Below are 11,322 nucleotides of genomic sequence, written 5' to 3' on the forward strand. Positions count from 1 at the left end.
TTTGCTGAACAGAAAACGGTTTATGACTTTAATTTGTTTTAAGTTCTCCGAGAACAAGAGGAATCTGTTTAAACACTGTGGTCCTAAACAAGGCAACTTCTTTGTAAAATAACAGTAAAAATCAAAAGTAGAAGCTGTTGTATAAAAGTAGCAAAACAACAAAGGAAAAAACACAGATAATCATTTAATGTTAAGTTAAAAAAATAACACACTTCTGTCAAATACCAGAGAATGGTTGTAGTAATAATAAAAAAAATCCTTAAACATGCTAACCCAGTAAAAGGGTAAAACAACAAAACAAAAAATCGGCCACTAGAGATACCAACTCTTCCTAAGGTGAATCTGTAATAGATGATATGGTCCAGATCATGCGTTTCCTTCCCTTTCTCAATGCAGTTTAGCTTCACAAGTTTTTGGGACAGTACTTTTGCTCAAACTTGGGGACGTCAAACTTCCTGGTGCAGCCTTTGTAGTTCATGTAGCGGATCTTTCCGAAAATAGCCCTCTGTGCCCAGCCCATGTCGTGGATGCCACAGATAGACCACATACACCCTACAGGAGGAAAATCAAGATGTGAGGAAAACAAGGCAGTCTATCAGTGTCTGACTTGCTTTATGTAATGTATGAGCTTACCAACAAAACCACTCGGGTCCTGGCCATCCAGCGAATAGCGGTCATTTAGATAAAGGGCGATGGAGAGCGCCTCCTCTGGTGACGTTGTCCACTCCAGAATCTTTTTGGCCCAGTACATCCTCAGGAAACCATGCATCTTCCCTTCAGTGATCAGCTGGTACTAAAAGAGACATGTAATGGCAAGCAGTTGGAAACAAAGCACAAACCAGACAGACATGTAGGTTTACATCAGACCCATCGAGACCTGATCAGTCTCAGTGTTTTTACCTGAGCTCCATTCCACAGTTTGTCGTGTGTCTCTGCTTTCTCCAGCTGCTTCCGTGTGTAGAGATAAGGCCTCTCGTCTTTGGCGTGGTCCTTCAACGTCTGCTGAGCCCATTCATATGCACCTGAGAGACACAAGCACGTAATACATCATTTCCAGAAACTGTGAAAATACAAAAGACAGAGCTGAATCCGATCAAACGCTCAGTACAAACGTGTAATTTGGACAAAGTAATTCAGATTGTGAGCTGATGACTCATCTGGCTGATCTCGCTTATGGGCCACCTGTTACAGCAGAGTGAACCGATTCATTTTCCACTGACCCTCCACGCTGTCGTATTTCTTGTTGTAGTAGCAGTAGTTGTCCGTCAGCTCCCTACGCACCACCAGCTCCTCGATGAAGGAGGCGACGGCCTGACCTGCCTTTCTCCCGCTGCTCTGAACCTGCAACGCCACGCGCTGAGCGGAGATGTGGCCTGGAAAGGAACAGAGGAATTTAAAGATTAGATGAGAATGCAAACAGAGGAGACATTCTTCCCCAGTTCAGTGTTGAGAGGACAATTGAAAACAAACACATTCTGGGATCTGTGCGTCACTACTGTTCACTTTGAACTCAGCGGAGAATCTGCAATATCTCAGCCACTTTGACAGCGATCTCCAGTAAATTAAGACTCCGATATGGTTGACGCATCTTGGATGTAAGTGATGAGCATCTAATATTTAGACCCAGTGATCAGTACAATCAATATCTTGAGTAATGAAGTGAATGGCATAATGGTTGGAGTTGTTTGAAGGTCATCATCCAGTGTGGATACTGGATAGTATAATGTTATATCTGTTTCTAGCGGTGGATTAGGTCACAAATGTAAATGAGGTAAGAAGAAGTAATATTACCGCAAAGTTTTGCAAAAAACAAATCTTACATTTCCCCCATAACATTAATTACATTTATGCCCAGTATTTTTCTTTTCATTGAACTAGTGCAGTGGCCGGTCGGGACGTGCCTGTTTAGAATGGGCTGTTGGCTTAGTCTTCTGTGATGCTGGCTGCAGCTTTTTCTCTGAAACTGTAAAAGTCAACTGCACTAACTGAGCCGCACCAAGTCAAGACTGGCTGTTGGAGTCCGTCCACAGAACCTTGAAGCTGCACACAGAGCTGTTCACCTGTTTATTCAGAGTTCAGTTAAGCTCAACTCAGTCTATTGCCTTCCTTTTATATTTGTATTCTCTTCTCTACCTCATTCTAACCTGCCTGCTGCTGTCAGAACTGAATTTTCCCAGTGTGTGGATCAATAACCTGTTACGCTATCTTTTATGTTATCTTTTACACAGAGCCCCTAACAGGAGAATCAGCTGTCGAGAACACGATCATCTGGATCATCGTTGATGAGTCCCAGCCGCTGCTGGTTGCCTGTTCATTAATATTGAACGTATCACATGTCCAGAGCGCACCAAATTCAACACCGCACTTTCATGGCCCCTTAACAATACACATGCCAAGTGTGAAGACGATAATATGAACGGTTTTCAAGATATGCGAGCAACAGGCAGACGTTTCTGAATTATTATATAGATTACTGACCGAAGTTGAGCCAGGGAGAGAGCTGGCTGAGGGCGTTGACATTTGGGTCGTTGCGCTTGGTTTCAAACAGTTTGAGGCGTTCATCAATGAAGGACTCCAACATGGCCAGCCCCGCCTTGGTGCCAGGCTTGGCCCATTCCGGTGCCACGACCTCCCTGTCAACTGGCAGCGAGGCCAGAGTTTTGTCCCACGCTATTGGCTGTGAGGGGAAGAGAGGAGGAGCCAGAACCAGTCAGCAGAGGTCACAGCGGCGGTGTTGTGACAGTGAAATGCAAACTACTAAAGCAGAGAAAGTTCTGAATCTCTCCCTTCAAATTATGAGAGTTCTCACACAAGTGATTGGCTTATCCATCACAGCAAAGCAGTAAAAGCTGCTACTGAGATAGAATTTTAAACTTTTCACAGTCGTAAAAGAGACGCCTGTTTATGTTCACTCATCAATAAATGATGTGCAGCGGAGAGGAGAGAGCTACAGATTGAATGCAGTATTTAATTTCAGCAGTCTGACTCTCTGACAGCTTAATTTCACATTGTATTGATCTAAGTTAACACTTCAAAAGCAAATCATATTTTCAGGATGAGACCAAAAATGTGTGCGTGGTTTCAACCGAGCCAAAAGTCCTTGAATCTGACATAAAACCACTTGGTGTCGTCTCCACCTTTCAATAACACATTAACTTAGATCCACAGCAGTGTGAATGTTCCCTTCAGCGTTACTGCAGCACTTACTTTAGCAGTTCTTTTAGCCGTGACGGGATGTTTCTCTACCGGAGGAAAATCAGTGAGGAAGTCCGGCAGAAGTTTGGTGATTTTTCCTCTGAAAGTTCTGGCGGAGTATTCCTGTTTAGGTGACGCTACCCAGCAGGGAACAATGTTATGGGCGTCAACCTATAAAAAGGACAATGAGGTGTTCAATTCTGGATTATGTGAACTTAAATATTTCATACAGGGACCGTTTGTGTTAGTTCTTTAGCAGGATTAAGCTAAACTTTCCAAATAAATGGACGGACCCAAGTAAGCATGAGGTAGGGTCAAACTCTAATATTAAATATACTACAAAAACTTAAAGAATGCAGAGCAGCCAATCAGCAAACTCTGTCAGTCAATCACATATTTGAGTGGGAGCTTTTACCTGTTTGAGGAGGATGTCCTCTGGAAGCTTCTTTTTGACGTCCTCTAGCCACTGCGTAGGTTCTCTGAGAGAATAGAAGTCTGTCACCACTGCCCCCAGGCTGTGGTCAGACACAAAGCCGGGGAGAACGTCCCCTGCTGATCCATGGAGTAAGTGGAACTGGATGTCTAGGGCTTTACATTCCTGGTTGGTAAAAGTAGAATAACAGAGTTAAACTAGTTGACTAAGTTTAATTTAACAATGTGGATCACATCACTGAGGAAAGCAACATTTATGCACGTTCACCCTCTTCCCCTGACTGTACAGTGCAATATAAATATGTTGCTGCTCATTTAACTCGAGATGAACCTGTTTTTATAATCTCTTTTTCTTTTGTACTTATAAAAGTGATGTTCACACATAATTCAAAATTTGTAACGTGTAACATAAACCTGCATGAGATTTGAGTTTGTACGTGTAGCAGAGATTTGTCTTTGACTTGAATTCAAACCAACATTATCCAATCTAACACTTTAAGAGATCAGTTAATAATTTCTTCTATTAAACATCTAAATAAAGTGAAACAAAATGGTCATGATTAGGCTACCATAAACCAGGGCAACATCTTAAAGTTGCTTGTTGATTGAGGTCAACAGTGTTAAAAGGGACAGAATTTTCCTCGATAACTTACTGCAACTCTTAGTAAATTGTACATAGTTGCTTTTGTATTGATTTGAATATATTTTTTGAAATACAAATACCAATCTGCATTTAACTGATCTGAGTTCCAGCGGTAGATTCCTTTAAACCCTTAATGTCGACTTTCTAGCTAGTAGAAAAGTAGTAAAAGTATAAACAAGAAAAATACATTAGAAGAGCATACAAGTGTTTAGTTGTTTTACTTATTTGAAAATAAATTATGCGCTGTAGTGACTTTCCCAGCAATCAAAACATATTGATAAACTGACTAGTGCACTACTAGAACTATTGGATGTAATATGTTCATCCAAACTAAATCTTTCAGTCACCTCAGCGACTTCTTTCAGCCCTTTGAGCATGAAGCTGTAACGTCTCAGCGTAGACAGTTCTGACTTTGGGACAAACCAGCAGAAGCAGACGTGCAGAGGAAGGTTTTTCTTCGCCGCGAGTTTCTGTGCATAGATCAGAGCCCAGTTATCTGAAACACAAGAGGAAACACACACACACACACACACTGCTATTAGACACATGAAGAGAAGGGAAATGGCTCAGTGCTGGTTGTGCAGGTGTTTACCTTGTACTCTCTTGTCTCTACACATCCAGTACAGGACTCCCTCTGAGCCCTCCTTCATCTTCTCAGCTTTAGATAGAATTCGAAGACGCATCTTACTGAACTTCGTCTCCTTCTCCTCTGACCTCTGCTGCACGAGCAGGTCCTGCAGCCAGCCCCCAGTCCTCTGCTGCTTCTCCGGCTTCTTCTCCTCCTCCTGCTTCATGGGGGCCAGCTTCTTCTGCTTGGCGGAACGCTCTTTACCGGCGGGAGCAGCCTTACGTTTCTTATCTGACATGGTGGAAACACTGGAGAAGGAGCCGGCGAAGAGGGAGAGAAGTGGACTTGGTGATCTCTGGTTTCTGAGCGTCAGGAGTCGCCTTTGTGCAGAGGGAGAGCTGCGAGGGACCAACAGGGAAAGTGGTGAAAATCACAACAAAACAAGGAAATTATTGAACTGCACAAACATTACGAGTAACAAAGAGGATTGAATACAGGAAAAAACACCAAGAGAGCATCCGGACTGGCTGCATCACCACCCTGAACCGTGAGGCTTTACAGAGGGTGGTGAAGTCTGCCCAGCACATCACCAGGACGGAGCTACCATCCATGGAGGACCTCTACACCCAGCGGTGTAGGAAGAAGAGTAATCGGATCATTAAAGACCCCTTTAACCCCAGCCTTAAACATTTTGCCTGCTGCCGTCTGGCCGACGGGCTCGCACCACCAGGCTCAGAGACAGTTTCATCCCCCAGGCCATGAGACTTTTAAACTCCTCCGAACTGCAATAACTCCACTAAACCAGGACCAAGGCATATTTGCACTATTGTTTTTTTTTCAGATGTATATATATATAGAGAGAGAGAGAGACAGAGAGAGAAAAATATAGATATATGTTTCTTTTTTATTTTAAATTTTTGATATTCTACTTTATACTATTTCTATTTTTTTTTGTTATTGTTTGTAATTCCTTGAGCATTGCTAGAAGAGAGCCTGTACCTCAAGCATTTCATTGCCAGCGACTGCTTAGTGTTGTTGTTGTGCATTTGATAATAAACTCTTGAATCTTGACTCTACGGATCAAAGGAAACAAACCAGGAGCACGACGACGCTGCACAACCTCCTCTCTCGAATGAATGGAGACAACACACTCACCTCCTCCAGCTGCAGAACATGCAGCGAATGAATCCTGTAGTTCTCCTGTCGCCGTGTAGCGGAGGAAACTCACTGGACTCTCGATGTAAACCACGAAGCAACGAGGGACCTCGAGTCTCCACACACGTCTGAAAGCGTCTGGGTCCGAGATACACTCTCCCGCCTGTGTTTGGGTTTTGTAACACGGTGTTGTCGGTGAGCTGGAACTACGTCGCCCACAATGCTTTGCGTCCGCGGCGCATGCGCGGTGCCGCTTACGCTGGGAGGAGGTTCCTCGCTGTGTGTGTATAGAGAGGGAGCCATACATAGACATATATAAAGGCTAGATGTCTCGTCTGCGTTGCCGGCCAACGGAGCCGGACGTCACCACATGGCGGCCATCTTGCTAGGGGGCAGCTCGCTCATCCATAACATTGTGTTGGTATTGGTAAATAACCATAACTTGCTCAATTTTCAACCGATTTTTAAACGATCTGGTTTGTTATAAACGTCAGAGGGATTTGACATATCTACATATAGATATACATACATGGTACATATAGATGTAGATATGACACTGCATAAATTATTCATTTTTTTAAAGAAAATAACATAATTATTAATTAGTACGCAGTGTCACATCTACATCTCTGACGTTTATAACTAACCAAACCGTTTAAAAATCGGTTGAAAATTGAGCAAGTTATGATTATTTACCACTACCAACACAATGTTATGGGTGAGCGAGCAGCCCCGTAGCAAGATGGACGCCATGTGGGGACGTTCGACTCCGTTGGCCGGCAACGCAGACGAGACATCTAGCCTTTATATATGATATCTATGGGTTTCTCGCCGTGTGTGCTATAGAGAGGGAACCATAGCCCGACCCTGCAGCTGTTTCACTCCGTCGCCTCGCTCCCTACGTGTTCCCCGGGCTCCACAGCATGGACACCAGCGGCTCCGCGGAGGGCCGGGAGAGGAGACCCGCGCTGCCCGATAAAGTCGACATGTCGCTGGGTAAGGTCCTCGGCAGCCGGCCGTCACGGAACCAAAACACAGCCCGAGCTAACGGTGGCTAGCGGCGCTCAGTGATGGGAGGGCGCGTGCAGCTGGCTGGCGGAGTGTCACTCAGACGCCATCGTTTACTCGTGTAATTGTTTCTTTATTATAACAGATGACATCATTCGCCTGAACAAGAAGGAGCAGCAGCAGCAGAGGAGGAGACAGGCCCCAGGGAGCCGGAGACCCGTGAAGAAGAAGGGCCGCTTAGCACAGGTGTCCCCGCGGGCTGCTGCAGCTGTGGGACCCGCTCAGAGAGGTGTGTGTGTGTCTGTCTGTGTGTGTGTCTGTGTGTGTGTCTATGTGTGTGTGTGTCTGTGATTTTGTCCTCTTCTAAACTGCCCTGTACGTGTGTAACGCGTCTATTATTATCTCTACCAGCAGGTGGCGCACCGCGAGGAGGAGCGCCTAAATTAAGAAACCGGAGGGTCCCTCCCCTGCAGGGGGGGCTACGGCGGGGTCAGGGGGTCATCACAGGCCTGGCCGCCAGGAGACCCACCGCCCTGCTCAAACGAGTGGGCACCCTGAACAGAGCAGCGATCAACCAGGTAATGGAGGACACACTGTGGGACAACACCATGCCAGTGATGGTCCATGCCGACACTGCTCTGCAATATTTCCCATCGGCATCACTGGTATTTGTCACAGATCTTATTCACTGACCTTGTTGGGTTTGTTCAGAAGCTGTAGAAGTGTATGTAGTAACATGAACCGTCTCATAAAGGGGATTCGTCTCTAAATCAAAAATCTATGGGCATTGGGCACACACACACACACACACACACACACACACACACACACACACACACACCTGTACAACTTCTGAAGAGACCCTGACCTGGATGGCTGAGATTCTTCAGGTGTATTGGTTAGTTTGAATAAAGAAGAGCGATGGCTCAGGTCATAGGAATCCTCTCAGTTGAATTAAGATGTTAGATGTTGAGAATCTGCAGTAAAGCTCTCAGCCTCTTCGGGTTGGTTTTGGATTGAGATCACTGTTCTCTTATCATCAGCAGGGTTTTCTGTCATATTGATTTATTTATTGTTTATATTTGTTTCTCCTCTGTCACGTGCTCTATTTCACTGCTGGATTTCTGCTCCTGTGCTTCATGTGGGGTGACGCTGTGATGTCAGTGATTGAGGGAGAAAGGCTGTGTCCTCTCCTCCTGTTAAAAACTTTGTTTAGAAAACACAAAGCAAAAAAAAAAAAAAATGAGAAGAAGCTAAACTAAAGATGAATCACTGAATATCCAGTGTACAGTGAGACTGAAGCTATTTGAGACTGATATTGAAGCTTAAACAACTTCTTTAACTTAAATGTATCTTCACTTGCTGAACAAGAAAGACTAAAAGAAGACAGAGCAGTTACCTTGGTAACAAACCCCTCCCAGCTTGCACAGCGAGACTAAACAAACTCTACTTCTCCTGCTGTTCAGACCTGGCTCTGGCCGAGCCTCTTCACGCCCAGAGGCAGCAGTCACATCCTGTTACCTGGCAACAAGACATGGTCTCTTGCTCCAGACAATTTTAGAAATGTTGCTGCTTTTTTCCCCAATCACTTATAAATTGTGACAGAAGCCTTGTCAGCTGTGATCATAACTTTGAACCAACACAATATCTTTTGTTGTTTTTCTGTCTTTTTCTCTCAGTGTGAGCCACAGATTCGATCTCATTCTTATCAGAGTTACATTCTTATTTCTGTCTCTTCTTTCTTAAATGATCAAACTGCCTCACTTTATATCAGACATTAACTCAGATAATCAGCGTGGTGTATTTTAGGGTTGTCATTTTTGCTTCTGTGCCTTTTTAAAATAGGCTTAATAAAGATGGATGAATTATTGTGTGAATGTTGGTAAAACAACCGAAGGAAAATGGAGGTTTCCCATTCCTGATGTGTATTTTGACGCTGAAACAAAACCTTAAAGTATCTTCCCCTGCAGGGTAAATTGTGGATGCTTTGCCTCGGTTATAACTCCACGTCCTCTTTCAGAAAACAAGACAGAAAACAAGGCCCTTCATTCAACGCACTGAAGCCCCGTACAGGAAGCCGGAGGTTCAGAGGCGACCGTACAGGCAGCCGGATCCACAGAGAGGCCCGGGCACATCAGTCAGGAGACCGTTCCAGCTGCGACGACGGTGAGAACCTCTTTACAACAACTCATACAGTCAAATGGGTGCTTATGTACTATTGTATGATGTTTATTAATGCATGGAAACTTGGGGGGGTGCTGTAAGAACCCACATCAGGGCGTTTTATGGCCCAAAACATATGTTTAAGCCTTGGAATGTGGAAAGCAGTTTGATTTTAAACTTCTTTAGATGAGTGAAGGCTTATGTGTTCAACTGTACAGTTCACAGTACACTTGTTTAAACCTGCAGCGATGGCTCAGCTGTATTTCAGCTCTGTGTTTTGTTCCCGTCCTTCAGACCACTGCCCCCTGTCCAGCAGACTCGGAGGGAAGCACGCCAGGCCACATTTCTTCTTCGCAGGGGACTCAAGGCACGTGCTATTTATTTATGGATTTACAGGTCATTGTTGAATATATTTTTAGAACATTCTCTGTTTGTATATGTAGTTATAACTGTTTATCTCTGTAGTTCCAGACCTAATCCAACTGTCAATGCACCACTGTTTATTCTTCATGTCGCTCGGCAGGTACAAGCTCAGGTGCAGAAGCCAAGTCCTCCCTCTCCAGTCAGAACTCGCCAGTGAGTATTTGTAGGCACCAGCCTGTTTTGGTAGTAGCAGCTCCTCTGCTGTGTGTGTGCAGGGAGAGAGGAAGTCCCACTACGGATGTGAATCATTGGCGAGCTGGGGTTGGGGGACCATTGTTTGCCATCTTAGGGTCAGTGTCTGTTGTGCTCGTGATATTGATACAGCATCTATTTGTCCACCAGGTGGCGCACATCGGCAGCCAACAACGGGATCTTGACTGTTTCAATTGACAACCCCACAGCCAGGACACAGCCTGAGTTAGTACCACTCAACACAAACCCACTGGTTTTTCACATAGTTTAAGACATCATTTCAATAAAATCCAGTTTTCTGTATTCATTATATTTACACATGTGGGATTTTACATGTCAAACAGTGGCAGTGCCAGGAACTTAACTTTCCTGTGAGGTAAAATAAAGAGGTTTATGTGGTCTTTTCTCCGGCACCTAGTGTTGATCAAGTTTGTGTGTGTGTGCTTTTGTATCCTCTCTGAGGAATTGTACATGTTGATATTGATCTTAGACCCCTCCACATTCAACAAACCGTTTCTGCCACTTCTTCACAGGCCTCCCACTGCTTGGACCCTGCACCCCCCGGCTGTCACTCCGGTTCCGGTCAAGATAGAACCAGTAGAGAAGAAAATACCAAAAGGTGTTCCTCTAGAGTTTGACATCAACAGTGTTGGCAAACCGGTGAGAGCATTCTACGTTATTCATTCTATATTGTTGAATACAGTCATAGGCAGATTTAGGACTTTAAGACCACAGTGATTAAAATGTAACGCGTATGACAAGTAAGCCAGATATGAAAGAATATTAAAGTCCCAGAATTACTTACACTTCCCCACAAATCTCAAAGGCAGGCAGTAGGTATTAATAGTTATAGTTTAATTAGATCAGGTCTGACATGGGGTGTTTGTAGACTTTCAGTTATCGGCTCAGCGTAGGTCATGTTTGTAGTTTCATGAAAGTGTGTTAAACGTTTGTTCACCCGATTCTTTTCACAGCAAACGTCGATGACTTTGAACGAGCGATTCCGCATCATGAAAGACCAGCGCACCACGATGGCACAAAGCGGTAAAGGAAGCCGATTTGTCACGGTGGGTTAGCTGGCGAAAACACAGTGACTAAGAAAAACACGGAAGCTCCTTTGTCCTGTGAAGACCCCCACAGCGAACCCCACCTTTTCTGAGTGAGGGTGGCACCGGCGACCTGCTTCTTGACTTTGCAAGTGGTGAGTGGGCAACCGATCGTGGTACAAATGTGCACAACCGCTCAAATGTCAATGGAAGGTTTCCTGTTCACAATTCATATCGTTGTATAGAGCCGTTTGTATTGTGGACGTCCTACACTCGGAAGGAGAGATATTTTTCCCCCCCTTTGGACTCTGGACTGTTACGATTGTGAAGAGTATTTTTTTCAGAGGGCCATTATGTATTTGCGCGGATGGCACGTATGTTCCCCGATTCCTTCCGATTTTCGTTTTTGAGAATAGTTTTGTAATGTTTCTTCAAATAAATGAGTCTCTTTAAAAGTGTGATATTTGTATTAGCTTCAGTCTTCAGCACACCGATGA

General features: G+C 44.5%; 2 protein-coding genes across 3 annotated transcripts; one reads left to right on the forward strand and one right to left on the reverse strand.

The window, feature by feature from the left end:
* cpdp (CPD photolyase) lies at nucleotides 1-6,107 on the reverse strand. The gene is made up of 10 exons (XM_061084711.1): nucleotides 5,994-6,107; nucleotides 4,863-5,236; nucleotides 4,618-4,766; nucleotides 3,611-3,793; nucleotides 3,208-3,366; nucleotides 2,479-2,677; nucleotides 1,221-1,373; nucleotides 901-1,022; nucleotides 634-793; nucleotides 1-552 (listed from the first exon to the last, which is right to left on the reverse strand). Exons 1-10 carry the CDS (start codon nucleotides 6,011-6,013, stop codon nucleotides 404-406), a joined length of 1,668 nt encoding a protein of 555 aa, XP_060940694.1. The 5' UTR covers nucleotides 6,014-6,107; the 3' UTR covers nucleotides 1-403.
* A 735-nt stretch (nucleotides 6,108-6,842) lies between these two features.
* Nucleotides 6,843-11,280, forward strand: LOC133018095 (UAP56-interacting factor-like). Of its 2 annotated transcripts, none has more exons than XM_061084397.1 (9): nucleotides 6,843-6,989; nucleotides 7,147-7,290; nucleotides 7,413-7,579; nucleotides 9,022-9,167; nucleotides 9,459-9,531; nucleotides 9,688-9,740; nucleotides 9,930-10,004; nucleotides 10,313-10,439; nucleotides 10,754-11,280. In XM_061084397.1, the coding sequence occupies exons 1-9, from the start codon at nucleotides 6,917-6,919 to the stop codon at nucleotides 10,853-10,855; spliced, it is 960 nt and encodes a 319-aa protein (XP_060940380.1). In that variant the 5' UTR covers nucleotides 6,843-6,916; the 3' UTR covers nucleotides 10,856-11,280. The 2 variants fall into 2 exon arrangements, with proteins under 2 accessions (XP_060940380.1, XP_060940381.1); XM_061084398.1 differs by having other exon boundaries at nucleotides 7,416-7,579.
* The last annotated feature ends 42 nt before the right edge of the window (nucleotides 11,281-11,322 follow it).

The sequence above is a fragment of the Limanda limanda genome, chromosome 13, assembly GCF_963576545.1.
Source record: "Limanda limanda chromosome 13, fLimLim1.1, whole genome shotgun sequence".
In the NCBI taxonomy this organism is placed as follows: domain Eukaryota; kingdom Metazoa; phylum Chordata; class Actinopteri; order Pleuronectiformes; family Pleuronectidae; genus Limanda; species Limanda limanda.

Excerpts from the sequence above, each read along its gene's own strand:
- cpdp (XM_061084711.1), bottom strand. The coding sequence starts at position 6,013 with ATGTTCTGCAGCTGGAGGAG. Across the intron at positions 5,237-5,993 it reads ATGTTCTGCAGCTGGAGGAG|CTCTCCCTCTGCACAAAGGC; the intron begins GTGAGTGTGTTG and ends GGTCCCTCGCAG. Across the intron at positions 3,367-3,610 it reads AGGACATCCTCCTCAAACAG|GTTGACGCCCATAACATTGT; the intron begins GTAAAAGCTCCC and ends TCCTTTTTATAG.
- LOC133018095 (XM_061084397.1), top strand. The coding sequence starts at position 6,917 with ATGGACACCAGCGGCTCCGCGGAGGGCCGGGAGAGGAGACCCGCGCTG. Across the intron at positions 6,990-7,146 it reads TAAAGTCGACATGTCGCTGG|ATGACATCATTCGCCTGAAC; the intron begins GTAAGGTCCTCG and ends TTATTATAACAG. Across the intron at positions 10,440-10,753 it reads TCAACAGTGTTGGCAAACCG|CAAACGTCGATGACTTTGAA; the intron begins GTGAGAGCATTC and ends TTCTTTTCACAG.